This window comes from Mastigoproctus giganteus, chromosome 8, assembly GCF_048544385.1.
Source record: "Mastigoproctus giganteus isolate SK-2022 chromosome 8, ASM4854438v1, whole genome shotgun sequence".
Taxonomy (NCBI): Eukaryota; Metazoa; Arthropoda; class Arachnida; order Uropygi; family Thelyphonidae; genus Mastigoproctus; species Mastigoproctus giganteus.
Genome location: NC_143582.1, coordinates 174105129 through 174128511, shown reverse-complemented (window position 1 = coordinate 174128511; position 23383 = coordinate 174105129). Strand labels below are relative to the sequence as shown.

Below are 23383 nucleotides of genomic sequence, written 5' to 3'. Positions count from 1 at the left end.
TTTCAAATAATGATGTTCACAACAATTTTTAGTTAAAAAAAAAAGGTTTATTTCATAATGTAATGTAATTAATTCAGCATATCCTAGCCTTTATAGGTGTAAATTCAGCCTTGATTGTTAGCATTAAACTTTTGTTTCATTTTCATAATGGATGAGGTAGACATTAGAACAAAAGTTTAATGCTAACAATATGGAATATGTTAGCACTCATGCAGCACTGAGGCTGCATTGAGTGCCATTACCAGCCACTTTTGGAACAACAAAACAAAACACTAATGTGATGCACATTGAACCAAATAATACTTAAATATTTACGATATTCCAGATGTGTGAATTTGAATTAATCATATGTTCATTAAAAATAGATTAGCTACTGCATAAAACCAGATATTTTAGTATTAGCCACAAAGTTCAAGGAAGCCATGTACTTTTACTGCACTAGCCAAAAAAAAAAAAAAAATGTAACTCAGTAGAATTTTGAATTTCTTCAAATTGACAGCCTCAACTACCTGTGGAAACAACTTGTTCTAGTAATCAACAACTCACTGGCTAAAAGAAAATCTTTCTACGATGTAGTCTAACTCCTGTAATTAGAATCTATGGTCTCTAGTTCTGGAATCCTTTATAACAGTGAAAATTTTGTCTTTTTCGTTTTACTAACCCCTTCTCAGAGCCTTATAAACCTTAATTAGGTCCCCTATAAGGTATGTGGTTACACACTCTTTAGCTTACATAATCAAAGCCTTTCCTCATACAGTTGTCTTTTTTTGCCTGTCTCTGGATCCTATCAAGAAGCTCAACCTGCTTTGTGTGTGTGTGTGTGTGTGTGTGTGTGTGTGTGTGTGTGTGTGTGTGTGTGTGTGTGTGTGTGTGTGTGGTCTCCATGCACAACTACAGTATTCCAGGCACAATCTTACACTTGCCTTATACAGTGGGATTATAACCTCCTTATCTCTACATGCTGCTGTTCAATAAATCATGAACAGGACACCATGGTCTTTCTTGGCTGCTTGTTTACACTGCTCAGAGAACTTCATATGCACCCATATCATAACTTCCATATCTCTTTCTTCCTCTACTGTTTTTAATTCACTCCAACCAAGTGTATAAGTTATTTAGGAGTTGCTGTTCCCCAAGTGTAAAACCCTGAATTTTTCTGCATTAAAATATAGCTGCCACTTTTCTGACTATTACTGAAGCCAGTTCAAGTCGTCCTGAAATAGCACTGCTTGGCACTGTTCATTGATGACTCTCCCAATCTTTACATCATCTGCAAATTTTGGCATCACTCCCTTTATCCCTTCATCAATGTCATTTATGAAAACCAGAAACAGCAGTGGTCTAAGAATTAGAGTTAGTGGTCTAAGAAGGTTTAAGAGACCCCACTTCTGACTTTGAACCAATCTGAAGACTATCCATTAATCACAACCCTCTGCCTTTGCCCTGCAATCTATCTTAGAATCTTGCCAGTAATTTCAACATTCCAGCTTATACATTAACCTCTCTTGAGAGACTGAGTCAAATGCCTTGCTAAAAACCAAATAAACTATGTCAAAATTGTTCCCTACATCCAGCTCATGAATAACTGTGCCAAAATGCTTACCAGGTTAGGTAAACATAATTTTCCCCCATGTTGTGTATCTTTCAGAATGCCATTTATATCTAAATGTCCCTGGTTTGCACCCTTAATCATTACCTTCAAGATTTTCCTACCACTGAAGTCAGACTAACTAGTCTGTAGTTGCCACCTTCACTCTTAGAACTGTCTTTATGTATTGGCAATACATTGGCACTTCTTCAATCCAGAGGAATCTTTCTCTTGAGTCCAATGATGCCCTCATAATTAACCTCAGTGGTTCAATGCACTCTGTCCACCTTCTTCAAAATTACTGGGTGTAAATGCCATCAATTCCAGGTGCCTCAGTTGCCTTTAGCCTTGAAAGTTTATCTAATAAATAATCTTCCAAAATTTCACATCCCTAATTTCGTGCTTTCTGGCTTCGCTCGCACAACCTCTCCTCGCCATGAAGGGTCTTTCATCAATAAAGATCGATGCAAAGTACTTTTCAATTCCTTAGCTTGGTTATCTAAAACTTTCCCACTCCCACTGCACAAGAGACCAGTCTGATTCATTTTCTTCTTATTTGCACTCACATATATGAAAATCTCCTTGTCCCCAATCTTTTCTCTCTTATGAGAAATGAGTATGAGAAAGCACTGGTGCTTTCTCATACTCAGCTTTGGCTCCCCTATATAAAATTAATTGTATAAGAAATTAAATAAGGTATATTATAGAACTGTAATATTGTTTATGGACTAGGGACACTGCTTTTTTTTGCAGAAAGAACTTGACGACCATAATGAATATATAAAGGGTAAATGAGAGGATCGGGAATGAGCATAGAATATAAACTGCAAACAGTGATTGGAACTACAGAAAACGTGAAAAAATACAAAAAAATAACAAGAAAGTACTTATTGCTGTATAACTCGTAATTTCAGTGTTGTCTTCAGAGGGGTCAACCTTTGAAATCACAAGAAAGACAGCAATAAGTGGAGGTAAGGAAATTTGAAATTGCAGTTTAAGGGTTGGCCATGAAATATATGATTACCGTTTCCAAGCATTTTCTGAAATATACGATTTCATGACTGTATAACATGAAATATACAATCACCATTCCCATGCATTATCTGGACCTTTAGGCCTAATCTCTTTAACCGCAAATTTACATACCTCCACCACTGTATTCTGAGCGTATATTTCATGTCAGAAAAAGAGGCCCACTTATTGCTGTCTTTCTTGTAATTTCAGTTAGCATTAGCATTAGTAGAGGCATATGATGCAAGAAAGCAAGCTTCTGCAGTATCGGCCAAGCTTGCTTTCTTGCATCATATGCCTCTACTAATGCTAACTGAAATCATAAGAAAGATGGTTGACTGAAAACAACTTTGAAATTATTAGTTATACAGCAATAAGTACTTCCTTATTATTTTTTCATGGTTTTTTTTTTTTTTTTTTTGTGGGCATATATATATATATATATACATACACCCACAAAAAAAAACTCTAGAATGTGGCACCCTTGGAGATTGAAGGTGCCAAATTTTTAAATTTTCAGGATTTTAGAGTGATATACCTAGTGGTTAAACAGTTTTGGTTTGGAAAAGCACTTCAGTGAATGATAAGTACTAAGAACTTATTTACATCTGTAAACATTTAACATTAGCAGTAGCAAATTATGCAAGAAAGCAAGCTTATATAGTCAAAAAAAAAAAAAAAAAAAAAAAAAAATGACACCTCCAATTTCACCTGTTCATTCCCTTTAATAGTTTGTCTAGTTCTTCCTTGAATTTGTTTAAACTATCAACTTCCACAACAATAGATGGAAATTTGTTCTAACTGGCTAAAGGCAAACTTCTGCACATCTATTCTGCAACTGTCCTTCCTCAATTTGAATTTGTGCCCCCTTTCAGTGCTTCCCATTTAGAATTTATTGATGGTAACGTCATCAGTTGTCCTATTGTATAGAATTTGAAAACTGTTTGAGAACTGTAATCACTGGTAATCAGATCAAGAGTATTTCACCTCTTGTTGTCTCTCTAACATGCTGCTGTAGAAAACACTCATCCAATACATCTACAAAAGTCTTGCTAGTGTGTGAGTGACAAACCAACAAGTTCCAGTCAATATCTGGAAAGTTAAAATCCCCCATTATATGACCTTCTAATTTACTGGCCCACTCTTATTTCACTGTACAGTTGTTTGTTTTACTCATCAGAGTCCTAAGGCCTATAACACATTCCTACTCTCATTTTTGTTTTCACAGTGCTTATGTCACACCAAACTGACTCAACATTGCACTGGCCACCCATATCAACTGGATGCACTGCCTTGGATTTTATGTTCTTCTTAAGTAAGAGCAGAACCCCCCCCCCCCATCCTGTCTGTCTTTCTGTATACACTATACTCCCCATATTCAAATTCTGCATCCCTTATACCTGAGTGACACCTAGTCTATGCATTCTCAACAGTGTCTGCATTTAATATCTTTACTGGCACCTGAAATTCATCAGATTTATTTACTGTAGTCCTAGTATTCGTGTACATACAAGTATACATGCACCTGTTCTTAATCTTAGTTATCCTATCACAGCCCATGTATTTACTTGTTTCATACTGAATCCTAGCAGTTCTTAGAAATATGTAGGGATCCACAAACTTTTTTTGTTTCTTGAAGGGGCTCGTAGATCTCAATAGTTTGGGAACTGCTGTTGTAAGGTATGCGTTATTTTTGTGAAAATTGCAAATGATTTAAAATTCTGTGTGTTTATTTTATTACTTATTATGGCTGGCCATGACTCAATGGTCACAACTCAAAATGCAAAATACTTCATACATTTCATGTTCGTATCTGCGTAGTATTATAAAACATGTGATATTGTTTTGTTACTTTTCATTCATTCATAAAATTCCACTTGAATAGTCTGGACCAATCATTATTCCTCTTGGCCATTTTGAGGATTCAAATTAGTAGTGTTAGTAGTGAAAATGATGTAAGAAAGTAAGCTTATACAGCATTAGCCAAAGAAATTTCCCCCATTACCTGTCCATCCCTCCAGTAGTTTATCAAGTTCTTCCTTGAATTTATTCAAACTGTCCACTTCCACAACAACGGATGGAAGTTTGTTCTAACAATAAACCACCCACCGGCCAAAGACAAAAACTTCCTCACATCTGTTTTGCAACCATCCTTCCTCAATTTGAATTTATGACCCCTCATCTCATATGCTTATTCTGAGCAAGAGCAAGAATGCCATCAGCATTGAACTTGCCTAATCCATTCAAAGTGTAAAACACCTCAATCAGACCTTCTAGTCACAAGTCCTAGTCTCCAAGCATTGCAATTGCAGAATTGCAGCCTCCCTTGCTAAGAGCACCCCTTTGTTCACCTCACCAATCTCATTACCTTTCTCTGTACTCATTCCAGCAGCCCTACATCCTTCCTAAAATGAGGCCTCCAGACCTTTATGCTTACTCAAGTGGCCTGATCATTGCTTAAACAATGTGATAATCACCTCCTTATCCTTGCTAGCAAAATTCTTGATCATTGACAAAACTCTCTGAGCTATCCTGGCAACCTGTCTTCACTGCTCAGAAAATTTCATATCTGACTGCACAGTTACCCACAAGTCTTTTTCATTTTTTGCTACACTGAGTGTAGTACCACATTACTGCTACCCATATGCAGTACTTTGCATTTATCGATGTTAAACTTCAATTGCCATTTCGCAGCCAATCTGCCTAATTTTATAGATCTTATTACAGTAGTTTACCTTGATTATTGTAATTAACCACCCTGCCAACCTTTGTATTATCTGCAAACTTAGACATTAAGACTGATATACCTTTATCATTAACAAATACAGAAAATGCCAGTGGGCCCAACACCAAACTTTGGAGACTCCACTAATAACATTAGTTCACAAAGAGCAGTGTCCATTGATACCACTCTCTGTCTTCTCTTACTCAACCATCCCTTTAACCATAGCAGTAATTTGCCCTGAATACCACACTGCTCCAATTTATTCAGTAGTCTTTTATGTGCAATAATATCAAAAAGCATTTCTGAAATCCATGTATATGATATCAAAATTATATATTTTGCATCTTGTTCCTTCGCTATTGCATTATAGTACCCAATCAAATTGGTCAGACAAGTTGCCTCTTAACAAATTATAACTACTCCTGTCTAGAAGATCCTGCACTACTTCTTTAATCAGTGACTCCATTATTTTTCCTGGAACAGAGGTTAATAAGCTCACGGGTCTATAATTATTCATGCCACTTTTTGATCCCGCTTGCGAATTGGAGACACATTTACATGTGTCCAGTCCATAGGGACCTCTCCTGATCCCAAAAATACCCTAATAATTATGGCTAATAAGGATTTGATTGTCTTCTTAATATAATTAGATACATTTCATCCAACTCAGATGCCTTTTTTAAGTTTAGCTTCAACAATTTCTCTTCCACTTTCCTTTCAGTTATCACAAAATCATTTATCTGCTTTTTAGAGTTTGATAAACTTCCGGCATCCCCTTCTCTAAAGAATTCTGCTTGTGTAAATGTAAATGCAGAATATGTATTTAGTTTGTCAGCAACCTGAGCAGGATCATCAATAGCAAAATAAATCATCAATATCAAGTGGACCATTGTGATTCATCTCTTTCCTTCTACTGTTAAAAGTAGAAGGAAGGAAATGAGACTTCTGTATCATGTGATAATTAGCATTGGCATTAGTAGAGGCATATGATGCAAGAAAGCAAACTTATGCAGCATCAGCCAAAAAACAAGGAAAAAAAAAAAAAAAAAAAAAAACCTCCCATTTCATCCCTCCATTCGTTCCAATTGCCTGTCCAGCTCAGCTTTAAATTTATTTAGGCTATTAGCTTCCACAACAAAAGGTAGAAGCCTGTTCCATCAATCAACTATCTTTCCTCAATTTGAAACTGTGCCCTCTCAGGTTCTTAGTCTGAGCAAGACGAAGAATCAACCCCAGGGGCTCACATCTGGTGAGTATGGGCTTGGCACACCCAGGGTCCTGAGCTGGATATCATCATTCTTCTTTTTCTTGGTGATTCCCTTCTACTTCTCTCTCTCTCTCTCTCTCTCTCTCTCTCTCTCTCTCTCGGTAATTCAGAATTTTTTTTTTTTTTTGGCTGGTGCAGCATAAGCCTCAGGCTTCCTTGCACCATATGGCTAATAATAATAATAATCCCATCAGCATTCAGCTTGCTCAAATCATTCAAGGGTTGATCAAGCTGAATGCTGATGGGATTATACACCTTATACACCTCAATCAGATCACCTCGCAGGTGCCTATTCTCCAGACACTGCAATTTGCAGAACTTAAGCCTTTCATGGTAAGAGCATCCCTTTGTTCCCTTCACCAATCTTGTTGCCCTTCTTTGTACTCGTTCTAGCAACTCTACATCCTTCCTAAAACGAGGCCTCCATACCTGTACACAGTACTCTAGGTGTGGCCTGACCATTGCCTTGTATAATGGGATTATCACCTCCCTATCCCTGCTCATAAAATTCCTAAACATCATTGACAAGACTCCATGACCTGCCCTGGCAGCCCATCTGTACTGCTCAGTGAACTTCATATTTGGCTGCACAATTACACCCAGGTCTTTTTCACTTTCCACTTCCCTGAGTGTAGTACTACCCAGTTGGTACTACATGCAGGGCTTCTACGTAATCGTAGAAGCCCTGAGAGAGAGAGAGAGAGAGAGAGAGAGAGAGAGAGAGAGAGAGAAGCCCTTAAATGTAATCGTACTTCTACGATTACGTTTCTCTTCGGTTATTGCTACCCATATGCAGTACTTTTCATTTGTCAATGTTAAACTCCAGTTGCCACTTCTCAGCCCATTTTCCCAACTTATCTAGATCCAGTTGGAGTAGCATACTGTCATTACTGTCGTTAACAACCCTGCCAACCTTTGTATCATCTGCAGACTCGGACATTAAACCTGATATACCTTCATCAATATCACTCATAAATATGCAAAACAACAATGGGCCCAACACTGAACCCTGGGGAACTCCACTAATAACATTTGTCCACGAAGAACAGTGTCCATTGATTACCACTCTCTCTTGTCTCCCACTCAACCACCCCTTTATCCATTGTAGCAGTTTACCCTTGATGCCATACCTCTCCAATTTGTACAGCAGTCTTCCATGTGCAACAGTATCAAAAGCTTTTCTGAAATCCAAGTATGTGATATCAAAATTATTTTTGGCATTCAGTTCCTTTGTAACAACATCATAGTAACCAATCAAATTGGTCAGACAAGACCTCCCTTTGACAAACCCATGCTGTGTCTTAACTATTAATGGTCTTGTGTAGATGTTCCTGCAGTGCTTCTTTAACCAGTGATTCCATTATTTTCTCCGGAACACAAGTTATACTAACAGGTCTGTAATTACTTGTGGCACTGTTTGAACCTCCTTTGTGAATTTGTGATACATTTGCATACCTCCAGTTCATGGGGACTTCCCCTGAGTGCAAGGAAGCTCTCATAATTATGGCTAAGGGTTTGCTTGCCTCCTTTAATATAACTGGATAGATCCCGTCCACCCCAGGTTCCTCGCTTATGTTTAACTTCAACAATTTCTTCTCCACTTTGCTCTCAGTTATTACAAAATCACTTAGCTCCCTGTTAGCATTTGATAAACTTCTGGTATTCCCCTCATTGAACAACTCCTCATGTGTGAATGTAGATGCAAAATACTCATTCACTTTATCAGCTACCTGAGCATGATCATCAATAGTCAACCCATCTATGTTTAGTGGTCCAATCTGATTCATCCCTTTCCTTCTAGAGTTTATATAAGTAAAGAACTCCATGCTGTTTTTCTTTGCATCCTTTGCCAAAGGTTTTGGCACCTCCGTAGCCGGGTGGGTAGGAGCAGCAGTGCGTAGCACATGCTTCTTGATTAGACCGGGGTTCGAGCCCGTGACTACCAAATACGGAGGATGCGGAAAGGTCAGGGAATGACCACCACATATCCCCGGAGCAATATGGCCTTAGTTGCTAATGCTCCTAAAAAAAAAAAAAAAAAACCAAACTAACAACAAACTAACAAATCAAAGGTTTCTCATAATCTGCCTTCGCCTGCCTTAACCTCCTTTGGGACTTGATTACAGACCAGTTTATAAATGCCATATTCTTCTGTGTCGTCTGATATGTCAATAGAATGTCAGTATGCATCCCATACATTCTTCTTCTGTGCCACTAGCCTCATTTAATTCATCTGACCTCCATTTAAACCTAAACCTTGAACAGTATTTCTTAGTTGGAATGAAAAGCATAGTAGCCTCCAATTGGTAACATCATCAGTTGATCCCACTGTACAGAATTTAAAAACTGTCTGAGACCTCTTTAGTCACCTTTATGAAAGCAAAAGCCCTTCCATTTAGCCTTGATGGTAGTTACATCTTTAAATAATTCCCACATCAGTACATTGTGATCACTGTAGCCCAATGGTTCCTTTATCTGCAGATTCTTAATGCATGAAGAATCACTACTGATAATGAGATCAAGAGTATTACTCCCTCTGGTTGCCTCTCGAACATGTTGCTGTAGAAAACAGTCATCCAATAAATCCACAAAAGTCTTACTAGTGTGCGAGTGACCAACCCACGAGTTCCAGTCAATATATGTGGAAAGTTAAAATCTCCCATTATAAGACATTCTGATTTACTGGCCCACACTGTATTTCTCTGCCCAATTGCTCATTATACTCATCAGATTCATTAGGCCTATAACACCCACCTACTCTCATTTTTCCTTTCCCAGTGCTTATTTCACACCAGACAAACTCGACACTGCATTGTCCACCAGTATCAATTGAATGCACTTCCTTATATTTTTTGCCTTTCTTAACTAACATCATAACCCTCGTCCCTTCCTATCCTGTCTATCCTTCCTATACACATTGTACTTCCCAAGTTCTAACTCTGCACTGCTTATGTCTGTGTGACATCACGTCTCTGTATCCCAACAATATCTACCTTTGATGTCTTGACTAGCACTTGAAGTTCATCAAATTTATTAACTATACTCCTAGCATTGGTGCAAATATACATGCACCTGTTCCTGCTCCTAGCCACCCTAACACAGCCCATGTATTTACTTGTTCCACTATGACTCCCAGCAGTCCTGGAAATCTCCATTACCTTGCTTTCCAGTCTGTTGCCCATTATAACAGAAGCACTTTTGCCTCTGCCTGTGGCCACTGTTAATCTTTTAGTCTGTGTATAATTGATATGTATCCCATGCATTTTTCTTTTCTGCCACAAGTCTCATCAGACCTGAGGGGGACATACATTTAGCGCAAATTTGGATTGGTGTTTCTTAGTTGGTATGGAAAGCCTAGTAACTTCTACGATTACTTCCCTGAATGCTTCCATTTTGAATTCGCTGTTGGTGACATCATCAATTGGTCCCACTCTGTAGAATTAAAAACTATCCGAAACCACTGTAGTAAGTTTTTTACTTACTTCAGTGGTTTCAGATAGTTTTTAATTCTACATAGTGAGACCAATTGATGATGTCACCAACAGAAAATTCAAACTGTAGTATCTTTTACAAAAGCAAAAACAACCCTTCCCTTTATCCTTGTTGGTAGTTACGTATTTAAATAAATCCCACATCAATACACTGATCACTGTTCCCCACTGGGGGACAGTGATCAGTGTATTGATGTGGACCTTTTATCAAGCAGATTCTTAATTCATGAAGAATCACTGCTGATAATCAAATCAAGTATATAGCTCTCCCTTATTGCCTCTCTAATGTACTGCTATATAAAATGTACTGATGGCTGTATAAAACAGTCATTCAATAAATCCAAATGTCTTGCTGGTGTTTGAGTGACTGACCCAGAAGTTCAAGGCAATATCTGGAAAGTTAAAATCCCCCATTATAAGATATTTCTCTGTATAGCTGTTTGTTGTACTCATCAGTTCGTTTGACTTATTACACAATCCTACCTCATTTTTGCTTTCTCGGCACTGACATCACACAAAACTGACCCAACATTACACTGGCCACCCATGTTGACTGGATGCACTGCCTTAGATGTAATATGCTTCTTAACTAAGAGCATTACTCCCCCCCCCCTCTTCTGTGCTGTCTGAATGGCATCACTTCCTTGTTATCCCTACAATGTCCACATTGGATGACTTAACCAGTACTTCAAATTCATCAAATTTATATACTATGCTCCTAGCATTAGTACCTCTCATGGGCCTCATATATTCTTTCTCCCTTAATAAAATGGTTTGTGTGAAATTGAAGTAGAAATAGAATGTCAATTAAATACTAAGCTCAGACTTCTGTTTGTTTTAAATACTACTCTATTATTTATCTATTTATTTATATTATTATATTATTTTTATTTTATTATTTATTGTTTTTTATAGGCTCCATGACCCGGATTTTACAAGATTCTGGTTTTTTTCTTCACCATGTCTGGAAGGTTGTGAATTGCAAAATTTCACATCAGGACAATGATGAATGGGGAAGGACCAAGTGTGCCAATTACTACTTTAGCAGGCATCCAGAGTCTCACAGATCTCCTCCTGGAGCTTCCCCTCCCCACACCACTGCCAGGCTCAACTGGCCATCAAAGTTTGCTTAGTCATCTTCGTGAGCCTGAAGAAGCAAGACAGCTACTAAGCACTCAAGATTTGATATTCGTCCCTCCACTGCTAGAGGCACTTAGTTGTACAACAACTGATCATATCGAAGTGAAGGATGGGTATTATGGTGGCACTCCACATGGTGGACAGCTTTCCCAACTTGTACAGTTTTTGGTCAGCAGAAATCCAAACTTATTTACAGGAGTGGTCCACACAAATCCCACCCTCACTGCTGAACATCACTCTGCTGCACCATCTTGGCTACAGAGGCAGTGTTCTGCAGCATCTATTCATCCTCAGCAGTCCTCATTTAACGCAACGTCGGTTTCACCATGCCAGCCCCATCCATCCCAGGGAAGTCCTAGTTACTTTCCAGTGGATCCTGCCCAAGCAAGCAGACATATACATAGCAAATCAGCAAATGTTCCACAGCAAAAATCACCCTTAAATTTGTATCCTCAGTATGCTCATTCAGTAGCATCTGGTCAATCACATCCCTCAATTCACCATAATGCAATTGCCCAAGGACCTGATCAGTCGCCTCAACTGCCACCAAGTGTGCAGGAGAGTCAACACTTGTACAGTTCATCGGTTGATCAAGCAACAAATACATCCCAATTCTCTTCTGTACATTCCTACAGTAATGGGAATTGTGGGGAAAGTGCTGCTACTGTATCTAAACCAAATAATAGGACAGAAAATCATATTGCTGATAATCAGCAGGCATCTGATGATGTACTTCCCACGTGTTCTGTATTTCTCACACCAATCAGTGCAAAAGATATGATGTCATCTTCATCTTCATCTTCAAGTACCACCTCTACAACCACACAACATGTTCATTTATCAAGTGTCATTATGTCACCTACTGGACAACCTGGTAACCGGAGTAGAAAACAAGTGTTTGATCAGCATTCATTAAATACAACTTCTCTAGGATCAGAAGAAACCACTACTGTTGAATCCCAACCACAAAAGACTACTGTAAATAAAACACAAGACTGCCTAAATAAGACCTACCATGATACATCTGTGCCTGTTAATAAAGCAAATAACTCAAACAGTAATAGTAGTAGTAGTAGCAGCTCTAAGAATTCAGAGAGAAAAAATGAAGATGAAACAAAAGCAAGTACATTAACAGCACCTTCAAGAAGGAAGTCAGTTACAGAAGCAGTGGTAATTTTAGACAAGCTGACTATAGAAGATCAAGTTTTAGCACAAAAAAGTGTAAAAGAATTTACATTAAAAAGTAAAAAATTAAAATGTGTCAGTAGTGATGAATCCCAAAAATCAATAAAGAATAAAAAATTCTTCAGCACTTCAAGAGATTTTGGAAGACGTAAACCATCATATGACGAATTGGAGAGTGCTGGAAAATCATCAACAAAGAAAAAGTTAAAAAACAGTGAATGTTGGTCAGGTGGGAAGGACTCAAGTTTTAATAAGATACAAAAACGCCATAGTGAAGATATTAATGAAAATAGCATGCCTAATAAGATAAGGAAGTCATCGTTGGGCGAAAGAGTAAAGAAAAGAAGGCGATCAAGTCAGCAAGCCAGCTATGCAGAATCACCTCTTTCAGAAACTGCAGATAGTGATATATCATTTCATGAATCATCACCACCTTCACCACCACGTCATATTGTTAATATGAAAGTCAAAAAGATAAAGACAAAAAAGGTAAAAAAGGAGCCTTTAGGTGAGCTCTCTACTGAAGACTTGATGGACACTAATACTTATCATCACTTTTCTCGGACTGTTGAAGCCATTTTTGATGCAATGGAAGATATTGATTTTTCTGCTGAAATTGATGAGGATGCAGAATGTCCTGCAGAAGCACTGATCCCTCTTGCCCAACTTCAAGACCTTTGTAATGAATCTGCAAAATTAAAGATGCTTCATGCCATGAATCAGTTTCCTCCAGAACGCCTTGTTAGATTGCTTAGTATTTTAGAAAGGAATGTTTTAGATGGAGCCAAGCTCCTTCCTGTGCAGAGCATGGATGAACAAGATGAAGAGGAAGCTAGGTTGTGGTTAGAATTAACCATGGAACGGGTAATGCGTAGTTCTGATGCCTCTTTAACAGCCTTATATGTAATGACCTCTCCAAATATGCCAGAAAAAGTATTTCTTGAAGATGTGATTGAAAGAATTGTATTATTTCTTAAGTTTCAAATGCAAAATACAGTATTTCCAGTGTTTGACCCTGCATATCGAATTGACCCAAAATCTAAAGATGGATATGTTGGAAATATTAAGCAGAAAAGAGCTCATGCACATAAAGTAAAAGAAAAGTCAATAATACAGTTATATAACAAACTTCATGAAGCAGTTGGATTATTGGCTGAGCTTCTAGAAGTCCAGACTTTGACTGATACCATCATTTTGCAAGTATCCACCCTAGGTGTTAGTCCATTCTTTGTAGAGGGTGTAAGTGAATTGCAGTTAAGTGCCCTTCGCCTTGTTACATCAGTATTTGCACGATATGACAAACATAGACAGCTTATATTAGAGGACATTCTTGCATCTATAGCAAGGTTACCCACTAGTAAAAGAAGCTTGCGTAATTATAGGCTAAATTCTGAAGAAAATATCCAGATGTTAACCGCTCTAGTTCTTCAGTTAATACACAGTGTAGTGCGCTTACCTGAGATAGAAAAAGAATCCAAATCTTCTTTTCCTCTTCATGAAGATGGTGATAAGAAGCCCGATAATGCAAAAGATGGTTTAAGTGTTGACAAAGACATTTTAATTATCACTTCATATGAAGCAGCAGTTAGAACAGCAATAAATTTTTTATCAGTTTTTCTTAAAAAGTGTGGCACAAAAAATGAAGAAATGGATTACAGACCTCTGTTTGAAAACTTTGTTCAAGATCTTTTAAGTACAGTAAATAAACCAGAATGGCCTGCATCTGAATTATTATTAAGTCTTTTAGGAAGACTTTTAGTACAGAATTTCAGTAATAAATCCCTTGACATGACTCTTCGTGTTGCATCACTTGATTATTTGGGTGCAGTAGCTGCCCGTTTGAGAAAAGATGCTGTTACCAGTCAATTAAGAAAAGAAGTTATTAATGATATTATAAAACAAATAGTTGGTGACAGTACTGATTTTTATGACTGTGGAATTCAACTTAAAAGTAAAAAATCAAAAAATAAAGTTAAACCTCCTAAACTAGATGACACACAAATACTTCAAAAAGCCCTATTACAATATTTAAATGGGAATATTCATAGTGATCCTGCCTTGCAGTTTGCAAGAAAGTTTTATGTTGCCCAGTGGTATCGAGATGCAGCAGCAGGAATTAAAGCAAATAGATCACCAGCAAAGAACAAAGAAAAGATTAGGGATGAGCAGCAACAGCAGCCATGTATACGTTCTGTTCCTAAAAATAGTAAAAATAGTAGATCTCAGAGAACAAGGAGAAGATCTTCACAAGTAAATTATGATGAACATGAAGATGAGGAAGAGGAGGAAAATGAAAAAGAAGACACAAAACCTGACATAGATATTGAAGAGAATAATGCTAAAATACTGGCTTTGGCTGAAGCACGAAAGCATTTTCTTCTAAGTGTTTTAAAACCAGAAAGTTCAAGCAATTTGAACATGAAGGAAGAGAAACATATTGACTATAAAACAGCTGAATTGATATCTAGGTTTCTAGCTTCAAGTAGGCCTTTTTCTCAAAGTTTTGATATTTATTTATCACAAATACTGAGAGTATTAAATGAAACAGCTGTTGCTGTGCGTACAAAAGCTATGAAATGTTTGGCATTAGTTGTGGAAGCTGATCCTGGTATTTTGGCTAGACCAGATATGCAAAGAGGTGTACACGGAAGATTATTAGATCAGTCTACAAGTGTACGAGAAGCTGCAGTGGATTTGGTGGGTAAGTTTATCCTGATCCGTCCAGAACTCACCAGCCAGTATTATGAAATGTTAACAGATAGGATCTTAGATACAGGAGTTAGTGTTCGCAAAAGAGTAATAAAAATTATGAAAGATGTGTGTTTAGAACAGCCAGACTTTCCTAAAATTCCAGAAATATGTGTTAAAATAATACGTCGTGTTAATGATGAAGAAGGTATAAAGAAGTTGGTAGGAGAAGTTTTTCAGAGTATGTGGTTTACACCATTATCAAGTAAGGATCCAGAACGCATACTTCAGAAAGTGAGAAACATTACACATGTTGTAGCTGCATGCAAAGATATAGGTTTAGAATGGTTTGAACAACTACTTACAAATCTTCTTAAAAATAAAGATGATAGTAATTATAAAGCTGTTGTTAAGTCATGTAAACAAATTGTAGATTGTTTGGTTGAAAATGTTCTTCAACTGGAGGAATCATCTCATAATGCAGAAGGAAATGGGGCTACTCAAAACCTAGTTGCATGTCTGACAACATTATATCTGTTCAGCAAAATCCATCCTCCTTTTGTTGTACCTCATGCCACAACAATTCAACCTTATTTAAGCATGAGATGCAACACACAAGCAGATTATCATGTACTGCAAAATGTTGCTCGTACTCTTGAGTTAGTTGTGCCTCTCATTGAACACCCCAGTGAGTCTTTTTTAGCACAGATTGAAGAAGACATGGTTAAGCTAATTCTTCGGCATGGTATGATGATTCTGCCTAGTTGTGTTAGTTGTCTTGGAGCTGTGGTTAATAGAGTCACACGCAATTACCAGTTAGTTAGAGACTGCTTTCAAAAGTTTTTTGTAGTGCTTCTAGGGTTCAAAAAAGAGCATGAAAAAAATCCAGAAAATCCCCTTTTAAGTCAGCAGCGTCCAAAGTTATTACGTTCTCTTTTTACTGTAGGCCTTTTTTGCAGACACTTTGATTTTAATGCAATGGAAACAGGGAATGAAGTAAACAGTAGTCATGAATCTTTAAAAGATCGTGTATTTGAAGCTATAATGTACTTTAACAGGCATGAGGATGAAGATATCAGACAAAAAGCACTTACAGGACTTGGTTTCATGATGATTCGCCACTATGAATTTATGCTGGGACCCCAAGTAAAAGATTTGTACCAATATTTGCTCACTAATCCTGTGGCTTCATCAAACTTAAAATGTCAAGTATTGAAAAATTTAACAGTATATCTCATAGAAGAAGAAGCAAGAATGATTCAGAAAGATGCAGAATGGAGTAAAGTATCAAAAGATGAAGATCTTAAAGAAATGGGTGATATTACCTCAGGAATGGCAAGCACTGTGATTCAGGTGTACCTGAAGCAAGTGTTAGATGCTGTGCTGCATTCACAAATAGCAGTGCGTAAAGTTGCACTTCATGTCATGCAACTTATTCTGGGTCAAGGCTTAGTTCATCCTGTTCAGGTAGTCCCTTATTTAGTTTGCTTAGGTTCTGATGATGATCAGGTAATTAGAACGAAAGCTGATCAGCTTTTGCAAGACATTGAAAAGAAATACCCTGGTTTTATTCAAATGAAAGCACTTCTTGGGGTAAGAATGTCTTTTAAAATGCAGCAGCTCATACAGAATCACAGTGAGGAGATTATTAGAGGTGTTAGAATTGCTGATCATCCAATGAGTAGGAATGGTTTTTTATATTCAGTTATAAGAGGTACCAGGCAAAACAGAAGAGCTTTTTTGTTGTCTTTGCTAAAGCTCTTTGATGAACAAGCAAAAATCCCTTTGATAGAATTATTGTATGTTGCTGATAATATTGTATATTTTCCCTATCAAGCACAAGATGAGCCTCTTTTTGTGATTCATCAAATAGATGTTATGTTGTCTGTATCTGGCTCAAATCTTCTTCAGTCATTTAGGGAAGCTTTGCTTGCACCTGATGGTAAGCCTAGAAACTGTGATGAAAATAATGAGGAGGACTATGATGATGACGATGATGACGATTTTGATGCCATTTTGGAGCGTCTTCCAGAAGGAACCACTGATCTTCAGGAGTGTATGACAGCATCTCAAGGTTGTGTACTTCTTCTGTTTATAAAGCAAACCCTAAAAGAAATGTATGGTTTCACAGATAATAAAATTCAGCAGTACTCGCCAAATGAAGCCGCCAAAGTGTATGAAAAAGCACTGAATCGCAAAGCTCATGTAAGATTCAAACCCCTTCCTGTAATAGACTTCATGAAACGTGAAGATTATAAAGAAGGTCCACTTGATGAAAAAGGAAAGAAACATTTAATACAGCAGTACTTGAATTTCAAACAGTTAATGTTAACAATCGATCCAGCAGATGATGACGATGATGATGATGATGCAAAACCAAATGTAAATTTATCAAATTTATCATCTCAGAAAAACCAAGGTAGTGCTATTGCCACTGGAAACAGGAATGACCATCCTTCTGGTGAAACGAACACTAGTTCTATTGTTAATACACCAAGTGTGCGGCACACAACAGATAGGGCAAGGACTATTTCAACTCCAAAAAGCAAATCGCCCTCTCAGAGTATTAGTCGCTCACATAGACATAAAACTCCAAGGAGTACAAAAGAAAAAGTAAAAAAGAAGCACAAAAAGAAACGACGGCGTATTGTAGACTCTGATATATCAGACGATAATAGTGGAAGTGATCCTGATTATCTGGACTCTTCATGAGAAGAAATGTGGTGCTTTTTAGTGACTGTGACCAAAACACTTCCCGAAAGACTTATAGGGTGTAAATGACTCTCTCTCTCTCTCTCTCTCTCTCTCCCCCCCCATTCTGTCTCCCACACTCACCCGAAGAAGAACTGCAGAGTGACGTCTCCTCTGGTGAACATAAATTTATTTCAACCAGCCTTGGTTTCCAAGACAAGTGCTGTGTCTTAAGTGGTACTGACTGATTGTATTGCTTTTTATTCCCACAGTTTTTGTCACTCAAGTTTTAAAATATGCTTTTTAAATAGCCAGCCAAGTAGAAGGTGTGGGTATGATAAATTGATGTAACTTATTTATTGATGCTTCATTTATGATAATACATCATAATAAGGAAGTGTTTTATGGGGTTGATATCAAAGAGTGACGTATTAATGTACCTGTATAGTCCAATGACTAGTTGGGCAGCAGTTTCTTGTTGTGTCCAGTGAATTATACATAGCCTGTCATGCCATATTTCTCATTTATCCTTTTGTAAGAAAAACTTCCTGTACACTGTTGTTCACATTGTACAAAACTATCTGCACAAAAGTTCATAGAAAAAAAAATTGATGTCAGATATATATAAATATATATATATATATATAAATATATATATTTCCTTTTCACACATCATCACTAAAACAGATCATTTCAGCATTTACTTACATAATCAGTCATGGTTGAAATTCACCGTTTTTGTACTCAGCAGTTTTGGCAAAATAAAACGTGTTTTTTCATACAGACACCCAACCTGTTTGGCCCAGTAAAAATACTTGGCTTTCAGAGCAAAGGTTAACATCTGAATTTTTGGCTATTTTTATTTAAGCAGCCAAATAGACTACAAGTAATCCACTCTAACTCAAGTTTTCTAATATTAAAAATTATCCATTGGATTAGTGTGAAAAGTTTTCTTTCTAGGAAAAGTCTGCTAACTAGGGATTCTAATTGAATGCATATATATATTTGTGGAATAAATTCAAAGTATATTGGAAAATAAGTCAGTCCTAAAACAGTGTTTTCAGTTAACAGTGTTAAAATTTTGTTACTTAGTGTTATGTTTTGCTGTTATAATTTGCCTTCAACTGGGAGTTCACTTAAAAATCAGAAATCTTATAGCTGTTTATAATTGGTTTTTAATAGTCCTTTCTTTTGTTCGAAATCAGACCTGTGATTAAGAAAAATTATTATAAATGATTGAAAAATACCATAATATATATATATATATATTTTTTTTTTTTTTTTTTTTTATATATGTGGGGTTACTGAAATCTCTATTTGGCAAGCTTAGAGAAACTTCATTTTGTTGAAATTGAGAAAGAGTAGGATTAAATGTAGATAATTTTAAAAATGTTGTACATATAAGTGTGGTACCAGAAAAAAAAAAATAATAAAATAATAATAATAATAATACAGCAGCCTCGTTGTAGCCATTAATACTCTGTATATTCTATTTTTGAACAACTACAAGCACAAGGGAAAAATATGTCAAGAAAAATTTGTTATACAAAAAAGTGCTTTTGTGGGGGGTTGGGGGTAGAGAAGGGTGTAAATGGTGATTTTGTGTTTATTTCTTGTTTCGGAATTTACTAATATATTATTTCAGTATACCTTATTTCGTGAAGCCCTAGTAATCTATACTTCTCTCTCGTTTTAAGTGTTTTTGCTTTCTTCATATTGTCTTTACGCGGTTTGTCTTATTTCAACTTAAGCTGTAAAGAAGTTTTCAGCAAGTTATCTTTGTATGTATGTGTGTGTGTGTGTATTAATGTTTTTTATGCCCAGTTTTCAGCTAGAAGTCAACGTGTGCTTAATGTTATTGAAATGTGTAGTTCAGTATTTTTTTATCATTTGACTTGTAGGGAGGTGAAATATTGTATAGGGGCAATTTTATGCATCATAATTAAATTATTTTTGAAATATTTTGTAAGTATTCCTTCATCAAAAAAAAAAGCTACTTATTCCTGTTGTCACTTAGAAAAAGTCATTTATTTTAGCTGTGCTTGATATACATCTTTTTTCTTTATTATTAAATGAATTATTTGGTCACTTTTAGCTGAAAGCTTGTGAATTATATTTGCTGTAAGTAAAAAATTAAATTCAGTATGATCAGAAATACATTTTATGCCATTGTATTTTGTTAGAATTTTAAATTATAGAAATTAATGAATTCAAATCTCATGTATTATAATGTCAGTTTGTATGTAGTGAATTGTTTCTCAGGCTGGTCTCGAAGGCACAGGGTATCACAATAAGTGTTACATTGTCAGAAATGAATATTAAAATATTAAGTTTTTTTTAAAAACAGAACTGGTTTTGAAAAGTTGCACTCGTTACAATTCATTATTTTAGCATGCTTCAGTCAAGGTTGAAAATTCAGATTTATAGAAATTTTTTTTTTGTGTTGATATATGGACTAAATCACTTTGAATATCACATGTATAATAGAAATTATCATCAATAAAAAGTAGGAAATATATTTTGAAATGACCATATTAAGGAGAAAAAAAATTACCGTATATTCTGGCATTTAAGTTGACATTATGTTTTGCCTTGAAAATTCGTGCTTAGTCATATTTGTCATATAAATAGACCCCTTGTTTTACACTCAATTTCTGCATCTCATGTAGTGGCACTACTGTGCAAGATGTGTAAGAACCATTTTCTGATTTTTAATTAAATTATTTTTGCTCTTACTTTTACATGTTTAGTTGTAACATTTAATTACACTGTACAGTAAACTGTAAAGAAAGCAGTAAGCATATACAGTACTCTAATGTAGCAGGCTGTGAAACTGAAATTGCAGGATATGTGACAACAATATTGCTCTAATGCTATATGCATACATGGGAGGCTTTTGATTGTGTAACTGAGCCGTTATTGCCTTTTCAGTACAGTACTGAAAATTGGTTTCTCTATAAACAGCACTTCAATATGGAAGTTTGCTACTAGAAATTGACAATCTCAAAAATTTGCATTTCGAGAACTCAAAAAATAAACCTGAAAGCGTAACTCCCAATGAATTTATGAACTTTTTTCACCTTGTGAAGAAGATGGACAGATTCTTTTGTTTTAAAAAGTGAGCAACAATGTATATTTGTATAAAAATAATATGTAATAAATTGTAAATATATTGGTGTTAATTCATCTTTCTAACCATTAGTGCTTGCCTTTAATTCAAGTTTAAGATTTTATACTTGGCATATGTCAACCTTAAAATTTTAGACAACTTTTTAATACTTCTACGGTTGACTTATACACCAGAATATACGGTTTAGTATTATTAGAATATAATTTTTCCTTTCACAAAAAACAAATTTTGAAAGTATTTCTTCCTTTTCTTTCCATTTTGATTATGAAATTTAGTCACTGCCAACTGAGGTTGAGAAATTTTAGATAGTTTAAATATTTATTAGAAATGACTGTTGGCTAAATTCATATGTTATACCTCCCCCCCTCCCCAGACTAAATTTTGAATCTTGACTTGAATTGTGTGTTGAAGTACACTGTGATGTTGCTGTTCACATTGACACAACAACAGATTTTCATGTCGCTTTAGTGCAATGAAAACACAAATACATATTTATATTAGGCTGTTTATAACCTTTCAAAAATTTTCCAACGGTTGGGTGTAATGAAATTCTAAAAGCAGGTAATCATGTAGATGTAAAAAAAAAGTTGATAAAACTACATATATGTTCATTTTTTATACTGTCACCAACTTTCTTGTGTTGTTTTACATATAACACTGAATCTTTAAAATAAACTACTGAGATGTATTTTTAATTATTGATTTTCAAATAAAAATATTGAAATCCTGAAGGAGCTTTGCAAATATATTAGTTAGCTAGCATATAGAAAGGCAGTATCAACTCAAAAAAGGAAGGAGCTCCGGTAAGTTAAAATATGGAAATATGTACACTAGACTTCTTGCTCATTGTAAGTACATAAAAATCAGACCGTACCAATCCATATAATGTTTTGGCACTTATATGATTGATACTGTTGATAATTTCAATACTTTATGTGGATAAAAACAAAAATGGCTATATGTTAATTTAATCTGTCATAAAAAGACTATAAAGTAAAGTTTGATTTCAGACTGATTTTTTTAAGAAACAGACTTGTATTTCATGTTAAGTTTTAATAATCTATTCTTTACTCCTTGGTATTAGTAATAAGATTTTAATAGGGCTGGTGTAGGAAAAGTTGTGTCATTGATGAAGCCTTAATAAAGTTAAAAGAGTGAGTAATTAGTAAAGAAGTATTTCTCCAAGTTTAGTTCGGTAAAATACATTAACTACATTTTAGTTTGGAAGATGTACAATCACTGTTTACCTCAATTCCTGTCTGTGATATTAGAGAAAACTGTATATTTATACAGTTCATAAACAAGGACCAGCCTCTGATGTTTGAAATTATATAGAAGAAAATTTTCCATTTAGCAGTGTGATGTGATTAATAGCTTGGCTACAATTGTAAATAAAAGATTTTCAGAAATTTTTTGAGTATGTATACCATACATTGAAAGTTAAATCTTATCTGACTTACTTAAGAATTTTAAAAATAGTTTCAAAACTCATTGCTTCATCATCAAAAAAACTGTATAGACACAGAAGGGAAAAGGATGTTGGCATTTTTATTATATAATTTGTACATAGTAAATAAACATGACAATAATTATTTTTGGGCATAATTCAGTCAAATGGAAGATTTGGTTTTGAAAATTTCATACCAAACCTTTTATTTATAAGATTTCACACCTTTTATTTATAAGATTCATAATATTTATAGTTTTTAATTTTTGTTATACATAAATTTGAGCCATCTATTGTCACTTTCACAGCATTAAAATGAATTTTTCCTCTTCCCCATCTTTTCAACCCACATAAAACATTATTAGATAAATTGGATTTTGTATAAAAATCTTTTCACATACTTTTTCATGAAATTGAAAATTCTGTGAAAATATATTTATAAATACTTTAATGGCCCAAAATAGTTTTTAATGCTAATTAAAATAAATAACTAGATATGTTTATAAGCATGAATAATATGGAAAACTTTCAAGAAATTAATTCCACAGTATTAAGCAACTTGGATTGTTGGATTATATTCAATGCCGAATATTGACACAAACATACAATTGCTGTTATCTTCATCCGGTATCTCTTATATCAATCTACATTTTGGCACATAATGTTCAGCAGCTGTTACAGCCTGTTTAATGGTAAATGTTACAGCCTGTTTAATGGTAAATTTAGTCACTGCCAACTGAGGTTGAGACATTTTAGATAGTTTAAATATTTATTAGAAATGACTGTTGGCTAAATTCATATGTTATACCTCCCCCCCCTCCCCAGAGGGGGAGGGGGGGAGGTATTTTTTTTTATTGCCATTTCAGTTTAGCTTTTCCTTTTATGATAATATTTAACTATTTTAATTATAAACATATGCCACAAGTTTTTTTTCTCATTTTTGATAATAGTTTGTGTAATAACTAGAGCTGCATTCTCACAATAAACACAGTGTGTGGTATGAGGCAGAGTGGGAATTAC

At 35.5% G+C, this 23383-nt stretch overlaps 1 protein-coding gene across 3 annotated transcripts in view; it reads left to right on the top strand.

Moving 5' to 3' along the window:
* The window catches only part of Nipped-B (Nipped-B cohesin loading factor), a 121857-nt gene extending 103557 nt beyond the window's left edge, over nucleotides 1-18300 (top strand). For all 3 annotated transcript variants that reach the window (XM_090379065.1, XM_090379066.1, XM_090379067.1), the window contains one exon: nucleotides 10998-18300. In XM_090379065.1, coding sequence (XP_090235191.1) covers nucleotides 11085-17807 — 6723 coding nt within the window. In that variant the 5' untranslated portion in view covers nucleotides 10998-11084 and the 3' untranslated portion in view covers nucleotides 17808-18300. The remainder of the gene's footprint in view (nucleotides 1-10997) is intronic.
* The last annotated feature ends 5083 nt before the right edge of the window (nucleotides 18301-23383 follow it).